General features: G+C 40.5%; 1 protein-coding gene across 1 annotated transcript; it reads right to left on the bottom strand.

Annotated features, from left to right (window-relative positions):
- Positions 1–5290: 5290 nt before the first annotated feature.
- On the bottom strand, positions 5291–11821 carry LOC117514934 (hemopexin-like). The gene is made up of 9 exons (XM_034175505.1): positions 11763–11821; positions 10521–10688; positions 9304–9329; positions 8046–8140; positions 7870–7975; positions 6213–6293; positions 6006–6127; positions 5769–5919; positions 5291–5671 (listed from the first exon to the last, which is right to left on the bottom strand). Exons 1-9 carry the CDS (start codon positions 11819–11821, stop codon positions 5445–5447), a joined length of 1035 nt encoding a protein of 344 aa, XP_034031396.1. The 3' UTR covers positions 5291–5444.
- Positions 11822–17138: the final 5317 nt, after the last annotated feature.

Raw genomic sequence — 17138 nt, 5'->3', positions numbered from 1 at the left:
GTCATTTCCCTGTGGGCAGGCCTTGAGTGAGATGTGGTCCCGCCCTCTCGGCTGAATTCCTTTGTTTCACACGCTGCTCGAGACGGCGCGCGTTGCTTTATCAAACTTTTTTCTGGACCTGTGAGGAATATCGGAGTGGACACTATTCGAGAAATTCAGCTGGTTTTCGGTGAAAAGTTTAACGGCTGATGAGAGATTATGGGGTGTTTCTGTCGATGTAAGGACTTCCCACGGAGCGGGACGTCATGCAGCGCTCCTAGGCACCGTCATCGGCCTGTTTCGACCTGAAATCATCCTAATTTAAGGCTCTGTTGACCCAGGACGTCGTGAGAGAACAGAGAAGATTCAGAAGAGGCCGGCATGAGGACTTTATGCGGACATTCCACTGTTTAAGGACATTTTGTAATGAAAGACGTGCGCGCAAATTCGCCGAGTCGTTTCCGTGACGACTCAATGAATCTGTGTGTGCCGCGACAGGAAAAACACCTCCATGTTAAAAACCATTTGTAAAATTCAGGCGGCTTTTGATGGCTTTCAACAAGTGAGTAACTGAGAAATTGTTTAACAGCTTGGGCATGTTCCAACTTGCCCGTTAAGGTTTCCAACGGAGGTGTTTTTCCCGTTGCGAACCCCCGCGGTCGGGTCCAGCCCGACACGCGACTCTGCCCGCACGTTCTTTCATTACAAAATGTCCGTTAACAATGGAATGTCCGAATAAACTCCTCATGCCGACTTCTTCTGAAAGTTCTCTGTTCTCTGACGACTTACTGGGTCAACAGAGCCTGAAATGTGGAAGTTTTCAACTTGAAACGGCGAGACGCTGCCGCCTTGAAGCGCAGATCGTCGTCAGGCGCCGTGGGCCGTCCTTAAAGCGACACTACCAGACCAAAATCTCTCATCAGCTGTTAAAATTTTTACCGAAAACTAGCTGAATTTATCGAATGGTGTCCACTCAGTTGTGCCTTACAGTTTTTGAAAAAATTTTGATCAAACAAAGCAGCAGTTTCTGAGCCATTCCTAAACAATGAAAAAATCGACGAGAGGGTGGGCGACTCCTCACTCAAAGACTGCCCACAGGCGAATGACGTAACCGACAGGCGTGAAAAAACTCTCGCATGCCCACGAGGGTTCAAGCATGTCTGATGTAATCACACGTGATTCAAATCCATATGGTTTTTGAAAAAAATAATAAGGTTGGATACTTTTCTAATAGACCTCGTAGTCCATACTCTGTCCTGCCTAGGTTTGACACCTACGTTACCGTTTGACAGGTGTACTGCCCCAGCCAAACTCTACATGTGCTGCTGTCGCAAGAGCGGGTCGGGTGCTTGACACCAGTAGCGAGAGCCTGCTCGAGGCTCACCCCCCCCTTGTACCACAACCATGTACCACAAGTCACTGAACGCAGGTCAGTGATACAGTAGGGTCAAAGTACACACCAGCCGAGACGAACAACAAATACAGAGTAACTACAGCAGTGGAACAAGGGGAACAAGGATTGTTCTTCAGATGACCAGGGGGTAGACCAGAGGAGAGAGAAAGAGAGAGAGAGACAGAGGAAAAAAAACACCCCCCAAAAAACAAAGTGTACAAAATCAGGGTCTCCAGTCAGGAGGAACAGGATAATGAGTGCAAGCAAGGTTCAAGATTGGATCAGACAGGCAGACGTTCACATGCTGAAAGGTTCAACAGCATTTTGTGTCCTTACCTACAATACAAAGTGACATGGCACAACCAAGCATAGGTGTAAAATTGTAAGTTTCAGTGTTGTGTTTCTGTGTTTGGGGATTTACATTTTCAACACTAACATTTCAGATCTTTCAGGAATATGGTTATGCTAAGATTGCTTCACTTTTTCCACATTTTGTTATCTTACAGCCTTATTCCAAAATAGAGTAAGTTCATTTTTCTGTCAAAATTCTACTCACAACACCCCATAATGACAACATGAAAAAAGTTTTATTTAATTTTACAAATTTATTTAAAAAACAAAACAAAACACAAAACTAAGAAATCACGTGTATATAAGTATTCAAACCCTTTGCTCAATACTTTGTTGATGAACTTTTGGAAGCAATCACAACCTCAAGTCTTCTTGAATATGATACCACAAGCTTGGTGTGCCTGTCTTTGGGCAGTTTTGCCCATTCCTCTTTGCAGGACCTCTCAAGCTCCATCAGGTTGGATGGGGAGCGTCGGCGCAGAGCCATTTTCAGATCTCTCCAGAGATGTTGAATCTGATTCAGGTCTGAGCTCTGACTGGGCCACTCAAGGACAATCACAGAGTTGTGCTGAATCCACTCCTTTCATATCTTGAAAGTGTGCTTAGGGTTATTGTCCTGTTGAAAGATGAACCGTCACCCCAGTCTGAGGTCAAGAGCGCTCTGGAGCAGGTTTTCATCCAGGATGTCTCTGTACATTGCTGCATTCATCTTTCCCTCAATCCTGACTAGTCTCCCATTTCCTGTCACTGAAAAACAACCCCACAGCACGATGCTGCCATCACCATACTTCACTGTTGGGATGGTGTCTGGTTTCCTCCAAACATGATGCCTGACATTCACACCAAAGAGTTCAATCTTTGTCTCATCAGACCAGAGAATTTTGTTTCTCATGGTCCTTCAGGTGCCTTTTGTCAAACTCCAGGTGCCTTTTACTAAGGAGTGGCTTCTGTCTGGTCACTCTACCATACAGACCTGATTGGTGGATTGCTGCAGAGATGGTTGTCCTTCTGGAAGGTTTTCCTCTCTCCACACAGGATTGCTGCTGCTCTGACAGAGTGATTATTGGGTTCTTAGTCACCCAACTGTGGGACCTTATATGTAGACAGGTGTGTGTTTTTCCAAATCATGTCCAATCAACTGAATTTACCCCAGGTGGACTCCAATTAAGCTGTAGAAACATCTCAAGGATGATCAATGGAAACAGGATGCACCTGAGCTCCATTTTGAGCCTCATGACAAAGGCTGTGAATACTTATGTACGAGCAGAGCCGGCCCAAGGCATACGCCAACTACGCGGTCGCTTAGGGCCTCCATGACACCGGGGGCCCAAGAGCACTGAGACGTTGTGATAAAAAAGTAAATATATACATGAAATTAAAATAATATTGAATAATTTAAACGAAATTGTATTACACCCGAAAAAAATATCCATTTTGACAAAATACCAATACTAGGTTAACTGATGCCTCCTGTTGGCTGCTGCCACCGTTGGGCAAATTTAGATGCACCGCTTGGGTCAGGAGGTCGATGACGAAGTGAGTGTAAGTCATGTCTCAGAAAAGAAATTATCCCTCTGGAGCGGAGAAAAGAAAAAAGAAGAAGTTGGAAGACGAGAAAAAACAACAAGACAAAGGTAGGTTTGCATGTCCAATATTACAATTTTTGTTGTCATTATCTGTGAAATGCTCCGTTCGTTTAGTGTAAAGTGCTTTAGGTGTCTTAAAGTCAGAGGCGATTGCAAGGGAACCTCAGCTTCCCCTAAAATGTCAAAAAATAAGTGATCAAATATATACTGTTGTGTGTACATGTCATTGACTAAATATGCGCTACAACGCGCTCAACTTTTGTTCAGAATCAGCTTCTTATCACTGGTAACGACGCGGCTTTCCTCTCACTCAAACCCGCAGCTTCACAGTGCTTTAAACAGTGTGGACGCTGAGCGTCCACAGACTTCAATAGCGACACAAAGCATGCAGCGAAACGAGACGAGTCATTGGATAAATGCTGGGCTTTGTCCCGCCCATCAAGTGCTCAGCGTGTCTGGGGGTCTAAGGGGCAGTGGGCTGGCCTCGGCTGGCCCGGACGCTCAGCTTCTGCATGATGATTGGATGATCTGTCTGAGGCTGAATCCCTTTTTGATTGACAGCGAAATGAGCGAATCAGCGATCTTTTGGTGTAAACATCCGTGGGAGCATTTTCATTCTGTTCTGAGTTGAACCGGAGACTTTCTTAATCCTCTTACCGGCATTGACTAGCAACAAATCGAACTTCTATTTCTGGTGTTTTTTTTTTTTTTTGTAGCTGCTTGTGTTTGGAGACTGACTTCTATCACTCTTTCTGACTTCTATCGCAGTTTCTGTTCCTACTGAGCAGCGGGTGCTGCTGAGCTCCTCCACCGTCACAAAGCACTCACAGGCGGACAAACGTCACACTAGCCTCGCGCCAGTCCCAGCTAGCGAGCTAGCTAGGTAGGAAGCTGCACATAATGACAGACAATTTGAATGTTGTGGACCGGATTTTGGCGAAGCCATTTGATACTCTTCCTTACGAAGAAAAACTTGGAGTTAAACAGCAGGGCAGATCAACTCCTCAGATTAATTTGGTGCAAAAGGTGGGGAAAAGTAGCTCAGCTCTCAATGGTTTGCAGGCCAAAGTTAAAGCAGTAACCCCCAGTGCAATGTTTGTGCATTGCTATGCACACACATTGCTGTTATGTTGTGGATTTCTGTGTTCATTTTGGAGATTATTTAAGTATTGTATTTATTATTTAAATGTTTAATTTTGATTACAACTTTATTTTTCTGTAAGATGTGAATGTCATTTGATTCTATTTTGTATTTGGATATTGAACATTTTGCACACCATTGCACATCTGAAAGAAATTAAACTATTTAATGTGTTTACTATAGATGCAGTCTCCTGTCTGCTGATGTTACTTTCAAATATTTAAATTAATGAGCCATACTTATACATCACTCTGTATGTAGAAGTTAATTAAAACATATTTATGAGTTTGCTACCCCTTTAAGGTTAAAAACAAGAATGACACCTGTATGATGTAAGATAATTACAAATAATGCTAATGATTGTGTGTACATTACACACATAACAGTGTAGCCTATGGAATAATGAGGCATCTGGTGCTGAGGTGATGGTAGGGGGTCCCCAAATGAAATTCTGCTTAAGGCCCCATAAAGGCTTGGGCCGGCCCTGTGTACAAGTGATTTCTTAGTTTTTTATTTGGAATATATTTGCAAAAATCTCAAAAAACCTGTTTTAACATTGTCATTACGGGGTGTTTTGTGTAGTTTGAGGGAAATTTTTTTTATCTCAATTCGGAATAAGACTGTAATATAACAAAATATGTAAAAAGTGAAGCACTGTGAATACTTTCCAAATGCACTGTATGTTTCAAAAATGAGTTAAGCATTTAAGAAAAAAAAGAAAACAAACAAATATAAACAAACAAGAAATTATAATTGAACACACTCCATTTTTCAAATGTTTCAAATGCTCTTTATTCACCGTACAACCACTTCATACCTGATGATAAGCATTTTACACACAAAAAAATACATGGTACTAGTAGTATTTGTTTTGGGCTTCCTTGAATATTTTGTTTCCATTAACCTTCTTTCCACCATGAATTGCTTTAAGTGCAAGGATGGTGCTGTCCCTATGTTTGAGTTGTTTCTTGAAGCTGACTTTTAACTTCTTGTCCTAATCCTGACACTTGAGTTGTTTGGAGGTGACCTGTAGAGGCTCAGGAGCAATTCTGGACACAGCCAGTACAAATGGGCTTGCGTATTCATAATACGTGGAGCCCTTGTATACTTCCACTCCTTCTGATTTACACAGCCCGGCATCGATGTCCGACAAGGGTAAGGGATAGTTTTCGGTTATGACCCTGGGTGTGGCAGTTAGATTAACATTGTGCATCATGTGTCCTGTTGGAAGAAAGTGACATTTGAAAAGTTGTAAATTTTGTTAATATCAAGTAAGTTCAACCCAAAAAACAAATATAAAAGAGAATGAATGGTGCACCTTGGATGACATGAACGATGTGCTCATTGTTACAGATGAAAGCAGCGTCCACATGTCCCTCGATGCTCAGCTCTTCCTTCAGGGTTTTAGGGTAACCATCAACCAGCGTGTACTTAGAAGCTTCTTTTTTATAGATGTAAACTTGATCGTTCTGGTGTTTGGTACAATAAGAGAATTGTTTTGGCTTCAGCACAGTTCGAGATTGTGGCAGCATTTTGACAGGTTATTTAGATTTACCTTAATCAAGTTGATTGTGTCACCGTAGGAGTAGACAGCATCCACGCCATCGTTCACCTCCTTCCATGTGCTGTTGATATAAAAGGTGTCACGGTTGCCGTCCAGTTGTGAGTAAATCTGATCTGAACACAGTGAATTTCTCAGTCCAAAGCATGGCAGCAAATATATCAACTGTGTGAAACTATGGGAACAGGATTTGACTTTTACTCATAAACATGTAAGATTTGCCGGAGTCATCAGTGGTGATGGCGTCAATCTTGATTTCACTGCATTTTGGGACTTCATCACCTGCAATCAAAGACAGAAGGTTCACGAAAGACAATATTACAGCTCCTGTTTTCTAAGTCTTAAAGCTACAGTATGTAGGATTTAGGACACCCAATAATTTTCAGGAGTTGTTCTAAACAAGAGAAAATCAGCACAACTTGAGGGGAACCAGTTTGTTTAAATAAATATTACAACATTACCATCAAAGGTGCCAATTTATGGAATAATTGTGAAAAAAAAAACTGAAATAGTAAAGAAACACATAGTGAAAAGATATTGAGGAGCAGAATGTGAAGATTCTGAAATTATGAACATAATGCTGTAAAATGTGAAAGATGGAGTAAGTATGTCTCTTTAAAGCTACTGTATCTTCATGACGGCCTCCATGAGGGGCCCCACTCCCATGAAGACATGAAGGGCTTATTTGAAACTTGTGAAAACACAACAGTTGATGTTAACAGACACCCCAAAATCCTAAATACTGTAGCTTGAAAGGACAAGTTCCCTTTTGTACAGCCTCAGACATATTAAAGCATTGCTAGCAATCAACCGTCTGGGTGATCTGCTAATCTTGGACAATTACGTCATAAACAAGAAATTAGTGTCGAAAATACATGAGTGAACAATGCGCAGGCAATTAAGATATAAATGAGCTTAAAAGCCTTTTTTGTGTTTTTTCTTTTAAACTTTGAAATTGTTTGGATACTTATTAATGCAATTATGTATTTTAAGATAAGCTACAACTTATATTGTCGCCATAAACAAACTGGCTGTTTCTATCTTGATATAAACTGTATAAAGCGTACGAAAAAAAGATTACAACAAAGTACCTGTAGTTCTTCATTTTTTACCACTAATATGTCGTAGGTGGCCAGCATTATCATTTAGATTGTACTGTAGATTGAGATTCAGTTTATTTATATGCAGAAAAAAAAATCACAACAATAGTCACACCTAGAAACCACACAAAAATACAGTTTAAGCCAAACCCATCTACAGCATTTTTTTTTATTGCTGGAGTGGCTGCCCTGTTGACTCAAATGGATTAACTTCCGAAACTAATTTTTTTTTACAAAGAATTGATAAGAAAAACACTCAGAGGCTTCATTGCTAATATTGGGCCTCAAGCAAGAAGCACTTGTACTAACTGATTCAATTGTAAATGGTGTTTATGAGCTAAACCTCCCCCATTCACCAATTTTCTTGTATTTTGTGTTTTTTGTAGAAGTAGTAAGTCCTACATAAGTCATGAGGCCCAGCTGGTGGTGGTCTTTGCCCCCAGATTCTGCAGTGTGAAGCAGAATGGACTGGGCTTCAGTCCATCGCAGATTACACTTCCAGCCAAGGCTAGTACTTGTTTACAGGTCAGTGAACTGGGACAATTCAGGTGAAGTTTCTTGCTCAAGGGTACAGGCAGGTAATGTTCAAACCCAGGTCTAAATATTTGTAGCCCAATTCCTGACCTCACTGAGCTACCTGAGTTTTTTTGAAGGCACAGACAAAATCTATGAATGATCCAGACCTGTAGTAGGAGTCATGTGAGTTGTTAAGAATATTTGACTTGTCTAAATGGGAAAGTGTTGAGCAGAAGTCTCACCTGGTTTCTCACAGTTAGTGGGTGTTGTTCCAGCCGACCACCTGGTTCCTTCTTTCTCAGTCCCCATTTCGTCCACACACCAGCAATGTCCAGTAGAAGCATGGCACTAAAAATGAGTTTTGATAATTAGCTTTAAAAAATGGAGATGTATACTCCATAAATATGCAGAATGATACCTGTTTAGGTAAGTAATTTCCATCTTGATCACACTGAGGTATGTATGCTCCCGGCATAGGATTACTGTTTGCCAGTTCAGAACATTTTTTTGGAGCTGTTTTAGATAAAACAAACCAAAAACAAACAAATAAACACCAAAAAAAACAAAACAAAACATATAATAAGGACAAACAAATGTCAAAACTATTTTATTAAATTAAAAAGACAACATTCTATTGTGAAATAGTAAACCAACAAATTTAATGCAGGCATAGTCATAAGGGCCTGATTTACTGAAGGTTAGTGTTTGTAAAAACATGTGCAAACTCCATATCACCCATAAAAAAATATGCAACTTGATCTACTAATGTGAACCCTGATGGCTGCATCTGTGAGCAAAACATCATGTATTGTCAATTCTAAACATTAGCCTTCATGAATATGCAGTTTTGGGTGTGTCTACCTGAGTGTGCAAAATACTTGGAGAACATCAAATCGATTAATTTAGTACATATACTATGATTTCTTATGCGAGCAGCCGTGGTGGACAAGTGGTTAAAGAGACACATCTGTGCATGTCATGTCGAGTTGCATCAGGGAGGGCATCTGGCATAAAACTTGTGCTAAATCAACACTGAGATATGAAGTGGATCTACTGTGGTGACCGTGATCGAAAAACAAGGGAAATGCTAAGGAGATGTACTTATTGTGATTTCTTAAGCCCTAAATCTTTGGAACTCATAATTGCTTCTGTATGTTGCATCAGTAATCTTATTTAACACAGAAAACATCATTAGCATCAAATACGTATAGAAGAACCGGTAACTACAAAATATGCAAATACTTCAACACAAATCTCAATGAACCCATCAGTCATCCTTTGTTACAATCATAAGCTATTTTCATTCTAAGTGACCCTACACGTTTGGATTATACTTGCTACAAAGATCGGCCGATCCTTGCAAAATTCTATGAAGAAATACAGGACAAATACATTGACAAATACGTGGTAGGAAACTTTTTCCAATTAAAATTAGAAAAATGGTGCTCAAAAATAAATGACCCCACTTGGTTACTTGAGGGTTAAACATTTATAGTGGCTGTTTATCATGAAAGGAGAGGGCGAGAGCTGCTGGTTCATCAGTTCAGATGTTTTTCAAGAGAAGAAAAACAAAATGAAACTGTTATGAAATGAACTTGTTGAGTACTCTATGCAAGACATATTACCACAAATAAGTGACAAAGGGATGGTAATGGATTTGTTTGTTAAGGACCCACCTTGATCCGTTGCATCCACAGTGACCCTGTGGACATAAAAAACCCCCCAAAAACCTTTATTTGATTGCAAATAAGAGTTTGGCACAAAACAGAATACTTCATTTGCAAACAAACAAACAATTAACAAATACCCACTTCATGATCACAGGGATAAAATAGAAGAATACTACATCATGCACACCTCTGGCAAGAGAGTAAAATTTTGTTTTCATTGACTTGTATCAACGAAGGTCATGGTTGAAGCCTTGTCCATACCTTGATCAAGCTGAGAGGAATGGGAAGTGTGTTCATAGTGAGCCGGTCATTCTGTCATTGTGCCATGGTCTCGTTTTAACCATGGTGGGGTTTTCAAAATGCAAAAATAAATAAATAAAATAAAAATCCCTCTTTCAGCTGCAAACTTTGACCTACTCTGGTTATCCCTTGGTCTTCTGTGGAGTCTGTGATGTTGTACATGCTGTGAGATCACCAGTAGGTTGTGTGGAAGTACCATCGTTGTGCACGGTACAAGCTGTACACCAAGCTGAATTGCGGAGGCTTGGTGTACAGTAGCGCCATGTTGTGTAGATTCACGTACAGTAGCGGGGTGTTATGTAGACTTGCTTAAAAACTGCGTACTGGACAATCAAAATTCATTAAAAACATCATTTTCCTCTTTGGATAAATTAAACTAAAAGGAGGATAAACTGTAATTTAAGTTATATATGTGTTAAATTAAATTGTTGCCAAGAAAAAACAAAATAAGGAACATTTGCAAAGAATCAGTTTGCCTTTTTTTCTGGGTGGGTGGGGAGTAGAGGGGTGTTCAGCCTACATATATGTAGGTGGTGCTCCAAAGGTGGGGAGGTGGGGACTTTGGAATTCCTGTGCCAGCACACTTGAATCAATGTTTTTTTTTCTTCAAAAGTGTAGTTTATTGCAAAGTGATTACATTGGACTGCAATATGTTATTTTATATACCAAAAGAACATATTTTAAGAAACCAGAAGTACATTACTGTGAGACACATTAACCCTTTACATATTTATTTTAAGCTTCCCTGCATAATCTGCAAGCATATGTGTCTTTTTTCTTTATGGAATTTAAAAATAACATCCCTACACCTGCCAGCAAATACACATAAAGCAAATTTTGAATTGGGATTAATACAACAGATATGGCTTTGCATATATGGTCTATTCAGAGTGTTAATCCACAAAAAGTAGACTCATACTCACGTTGGCACTCCATTTGTCAGAGCGAGTGCTAAGCACATGAAAAAGATTCTGGACAACATGGTCCTGCTGTGCAGATCTGCCAGTGTCTTCTGAGGTGGAAGTTCACACTGCTGAGCAAGTCTGTGAAGAACAGCCAGACCGAAGCTGAAGCTGCACTTATATACCCAACTGTAACGTGGGAGTAAACATGTTAGGAAACTGTGTGTGAGGATAGACAGTGGGAAGTATGACTGAAATCAGAGTTAATGACCGAAGAGACTTTTGGTGATTCAATAAAACCACCCGCATACTGTAAATAATATCCTCTGATAGTCTAACAATTACAAATTGACCTGAGGAAAAGTCAATGTTTTATTAATATGGAATTAAAGAAAGGTACAAAGGGTGTGGGGGCAAGCCTGTTCCTGCAGTCATTGGGCGAGAAGTGGGGTGCTCTCTGGTCAGACTGCCAGTTATATTCAATGACTTGGAAATGTGTCCATTCCCTGATGTACAATGAATGATGAAAGTGGGCTGTAAAAGTGATATTAAAAATGATCCTTTTATTTAATTTGTCTGATTGTCTGAAAAGGGAGGCACAACGTGTGCAATTGGCCATAATTTCAAAATGGTTAATGCAATATTTTTGTTCAACACCTCGAATTAAAGCTGAAAGTCAACAGTGCAGCAGATAAATGGATATATGTCATAAGAATCTTTCATTTTGTGATTCAAACACCAAATATGGCACAACGGTACTTCTTGGTGTACTTTTTGCAAAAAAGCCGTAAGCCACTTCAGTTATCAAGATGGCGACCATTTTTCAAGATGTATTTTCATCATATATTTACACAATCTCGGTTAATTTCTATGTTGTACCTGTTAAGGGCCCCTTTATACATAGCACAACATTGGGTGAAAGACGCAGAAACTGGAAGAAAATCCACAAACAAAAAAACGAAATGGGGAAGTGCAAAACATTTCACCTGCTGTTGGGAGGGACACACGGTCGGACAGGTGTACACGATACAGTGGTAACAATATACAGTGTGAGCAGCTGGAATGTGTGACACCGCATCGCTCTGCTGCTGTGGAGAAATAAAATAAAAACCACACACCGTAAAAAACACCGCAATTTATTTAATCTCTCTTAGCGAACAGACAATACAAGTATGAATTTTCTGTTCCTTTGTAGATGACCCATGGTCATAGATGTCAAGTCATGAAATGACATGAATGAAGCAGTGCGCTCATCATGTCTACATCTGCTGGTCCATCATGTCCAGCCGGCCCAGGGCACGTGTCCAGTGAGCGGCATGCATGTTCAGCGAGAGAGACACCGCATCATGTGGACGACAGCTGACGTGACATTCAGATGGCCAGCTAAGTGTACACATGATCAGACGGTCTTTTTCACATGGAACAGCCTGCTGGTGTGCGCACTGAGCGGCCACTCCAGCCCGTGGCAAAGGTGATATATGTTTTTATGTATTTCCACGTGAGGACAGCATGCCAATGCACGTGCTTCATGGCAGAGTCTTGTAAGGTGATATCCGTCATAACACGATATGTGTTGTCCAGCTGTGACTCACGGATATGCTCATTATACCCTTCCAAAATGCATTTTTTTTTTTTAAAGAAAATGAGTTTTCAGAAGTATTTATACCAAATTTGGTGCTTGCATCATCAATGGGATGCTGCATTAAAGCCCATAATGAAAGATCTCGGCAGTGACGTTCATGTGTCTGGGTCCCCAGCATTTGAGATAAAGAGACACCTGGACAGAGCTTATACCTTTAACATCCTAACGCTTTTCTTTATATATATATATATATATATATATATATATATATATATATATATATATATATATATATAATATTATAATATATATTATTAGAACCAAACAAACAAATTACAAGAATACATAATTCTTTTCTTTTTTTACATACATTATGTACCCACTGATACACATTTTAATACAAACAATATAATACTAACACAATAGTGCACAAAAAATTTAATAAAAAATACAATACAAAGTTTTTTGTTTGTTTTTTTAACAAAGAAAAAAAAAACGCCCCCTTTCCCATCTCAGCTCCTCAAAGTCAACACAAAAACCTCGTCGGATATATGCACACATATACACAACAAATGTGAAATGTAAAGACAATGACAGGTACATTCAGTTGGGCAAAACCTCCATATTTGAAAAATAAGAAATAAAACATTGCCCCTTTTTGTAACACCTTTGCGTACATCCTCATAAAGTGTATTTCATTTTCTCGAGTTTTGGAAAAAAACATGATGTCTTTAAGCCACAAGGAAATTGAGGGACATTTATCAGACTTCCAATGTAACAATAAGGATCGTGTAGCAATTAAAGATGTAAAAGCAATAATGTCCTTTTGAGCAGAACTGAATGCTAAAGAGGAGTAAGGAATACCAAATATAGCAACGCATGGACAAGGCTGCAGATTCACTTTGAGAACAGAAGAAATGATTGAGAAATAACTTGACCAGAAATTATATAGTGAAGGCCAGAAAAAGAACATGTGGCCCAGATGACATGGAGAGCGTTTTCATTTGTCACATACATCCACAATATCAGGGTATATCTCAGAAAGCCTAGATCTGGAGAAATGAACCATATGTACAACTTTAAATTGAATTTGTCATGGAGGGCAGGTGCCAGGCACCCGAAGCGGCTGGACCCGCAATGCAGACTCCCAGACTAGGCTTAGGTGTAAAAGAAATCATGGTCTTTATTCCAGGCTTAGGTACAGGTGATCAGTCAGCAGAGCAGAGATACAATTAGGATCAGGCAAAAATGCAGTCATGGACGAGCAGGGTTCAGTGGCATGAGCAAACATAGACATCGGGGAAGAGGCAAAAAGCACGGTCGAGGAAAACAGAGCAGGATTCGATAACACGGCTAGGCAAAAACAGGACTGAATATGAGAGCTGGAATGTGTACAAAGATGACAAACTGGCAGAGGTGTGGTGGCTGTGAGAAGTTTCAATAGACAGGAGTTAACAAGGTGCAGGAGGTGAATAATCCAGAAAGAGGGCGTGGTTGGAGGACAAAGATTGTGCACTGTGCAAGATACAACCCCTGGCAAAAATTATGGAATCACCAGCCTCGTAGGATGTTCATTCAGTTGTTTAATTTTGTAGAAAAAAAGCAGATCACAGACATGACACAAAACTAAAGTCATTTCAAATGGCAACTTTCTGGCTTTAAGAAACACTATAAGAAATCAAGAAAAAAAAATTGTGGCAGTCAGTAACGGTTACTTTTTTAGACCAAGCAGAGGGAAAAAAAATATGGACTCACTCAATTATGAAGAATAAATTATGGAATCACCCTGTAAATTTTCATCCCCAAAACTAACACCTGCATCAAATCAGATCTGCTCATTAGTCTGCATCTAAAAAGGAGTGCTCACACCTTGGAGAGCTGTTGCACCAAGTGGACTGACATGAATCATGGCTCCAACACGAGAGATGTCAATTGAAAAAAAGGAGAGGATTATCAAACTCTTAAAAGAGGGTAAATCATCACACAATGTTGCAAAAGATGTTGGTTGTTCACAGTCAGTTGTGTCTAAACTCTGGACCAAATACAAACAACATGGGAAGGTTGTTAAAGGCAAACATACTGGTAGACCAAGGAAGACATCAAAGCATCAAGACAGAAAACTTAAAGCAATATGTCTCAAAAATCGAAAATGCACAACAAAACAAATGAGGAACAAATGGGAGGAAACTGGAGTTAACGTCTGTGACCGAACTGTAAGAAACCGCCTAAAGGAAATGGGATTTACATACAGAAAAGCTAAACGAAAGCCGTCATTAACACCTAAACAGAAAAAAACAAGGTTACAATGGGCTAAGGAAAAGCAATTGTGGACTGTGGATGACTGGATGAAAGTCATATTCAGTGATGAATCTCGAATCTGCATTGGGCAAGGTGATGATGCTGGAACTTTTGTTTGGTGCCGTTCCAATGAGATTTATAAAGATGACTGCCTGAAGAGAACATGTAAATTTCCACAGTCATTGATGATATGGGGCTGCATGTCAGGTAAAGGCACTGGGGAGATGGCTGTCATTACATCATCAATAAATGCACAAGTTTACGTTGATATTTTTGGCACTTTTCTTATCCCATCAATTGAAAGGATGTTTGGGGATGATGGCATCAATTTTCAAGATGATAATGCATCTTGCCATAGAGCAAAAACTGTGAAAACATTCCTTGCAAAAAGACACACAGGGTCAATGTCATGGCCTGCAAATAGTCCGGATCTTAATCCAATTGAAAACCTTTGGTGGAAGTTGAAGAAAATGGTCCATGACAAGGCTCCAACCTGCAAAGCTGATCTGGCAACAGCAATCAGAGAAAGTTGGAGCCAGATTGATGAAGAGTACTGTTTGTCACTCATTAAGTCCATGCCTCAGAGACTGCAAGCTGTTATAAAAGCCAGAGGTGGTGCAACAAACTGGTGATGTGTTGGAGCGTTCTTTTGTTTTTCACGATTCCATAATTTTTTCCTCAGAATTGAGTGATTCCATATTTTTTTCCCTCTGCTTGCTCTAAAAAAGTAACCGTTACTGACTGCCACAATTTTTTTCCCTGATTTCTTACAGTGTTTCTTAAAGCCAGAAAGTTGCCATTTGAAATGACTTTAGTTTTGTGTCATGTCTGTGATCTGCTTTTTTCTACAAAATTAAACAACTGAATGAACATCCTCCGAGGCCGGTGATTCCATAATTTTTGCCAGGGGTTGTAGTTGTGTAAAAATAGTTGTCTGTTTTTACTTATTGTTTGTTTGTACAACTTATTTTAGTTTGTGATGTGGACTTGATCAGCCCAGTGTCACATTTTTTGCCCGTGACGAAATTAGTCAAATTTTCGTGACAGAGCTTTTTTAAACTCACTATTCCTAACCCTACTCCTACCCCCAACCCTAACCTTAACCATAACCTAATCTTACTCCTTCCCCCCACGCTAACCATAACCACCCCCGACCCCCCCGCTTCACTTTTAATTTCGTGCAGCCATCATGGAATGAATGAGAATGAATTCGTGCTGCCGTGACGAAAATGAGGCGCTTTTCGTCACAATATCATGAACCAACAGATTAATGTATATTTCGTGCTGCTGAAGCACGACTTGCCATGAGACCAGGTTGACCTGATAGGCACGCTATATATCCATTTTACACACTGTCCCAGTCTGCTACCAAGCCGCAATGCCCTGTCAGTTGCGGATATCAGCAGATAATGGCGGATATATAGCACATAGATTGAGTATGTTTTGCATATGTAAGGCAGATGTCATCCACAACCAAAATTTTGTGTAGCTCAAAAATCTTGGCAACAGAAAAACGTGCTTCCGCGAATAATTGCGGACGTGTGTGGATGTCGGCTGACTCATACAAGCATGTTTCATAGATATTGCCGATGTTTACAAATGTAAACCAGTTTTGTGCGCAATTCATACGCAAATCTTCTTAAACACCAGTGGGACTGGGCATTTAAGAAGGTGAAAGTGCCGAGGAGTGGCAGCTGGCAATTGTGCATGCGTTTCATGAGGAGTGGACGTGGACATGCCCTCTCGCTGGTGATCGGTCCATGAGCAGGAGTTAATGGACTGTATTTAACTTGCCACAATCTTGAGAGAACTTGGAAGTGAAAGAAAGTTGCAGAGCTGCAGCACGATGGAGAGTGCGATCCGTCCGTGAGATGTGGACATGGACATGTCCTCTCGCTGGCAATCTGTCCATGAGGAGTGGATGTGGACATGCCCTCTCACTGGCGATCTGTCCATGAGGAGTGAACGTGGACATGTCCTCTGAATGTGGAAGCTTGGCCCTCCTCTTCTTCTGTGGTTTTGAAGCTTCACTGCCAGCAAAGTGGGATGGCTAAAATCTATCAATGTGGTACGTACTGATAAAAAACCTAAAAGGATTTTTCGTGGGGAGTCACGTGGGACCGCTGACTGTGATGGCCGCCTAGAGCAGATCTCCTGAGAAATCTCCATTTTCCCCTACTTTTTTCAAGTGACTCCTTACTTTCTACAACATAAAAGTCGGTTCGCTTTGAGAGAGCGCTGGTACAACTGTTTTTTGACGGGTATATCATAAAAATGTCAACTATAACGAGGCAAGCAGCGAAGCAGGCGGCCGCTAACGCTAGCGTGGCTAGCAGTGACATGCTAGTTAGCCTAGCCACTGAAGAGGAGCATGTTTCAGACACGGGCCCCTCTGCACCCACGGCAATGGATGCAATAACAGGACTGCATTCTACTTTGGAAAAAGCAATGCGTTAAATGGCTCAAGTGAGCAGCATTTTGCAGGATTTGGCAGATGTTTCGGCTGTGAAAGCTACGCAGATTAGAATGGAGGGTGACGTCTCATCACTTAACGATAAACTGGAACAAGCTGATGCGCACATCATGGACTTGGACAAAGATAATGAAAGGCTTGACAAGGCTGCCAGGGAGCAAACTCGAAAATATGAGGAACTTAAGAGGGCAGTACAGGACATGGAGAATCGTGACAGAAGAGTGAATATTCACCTGATGGGGGTCAAGGAGCTGACGGAGAACGGTAAACTAAGTTAATTGCTGAG

This window comes from Thalassophryne amazonica, chromosome 8, assembly GCF_902500255.1.
Source record: "Thalassophryne amazonica chromosome 8, fThaAma1.1, whole genome shotgun sequence".
NCBI lineage: Eukaryota > Metazoa > Chordata > Actinopteri > Batrachoidiformes > Batrachoididae > Thalassophryne > Thalassophryne amazonica.
Note: the sequence above shows the minus strand (reverse complement) of the source record. Positions and strands in the feature narration are given on the sequence as shown.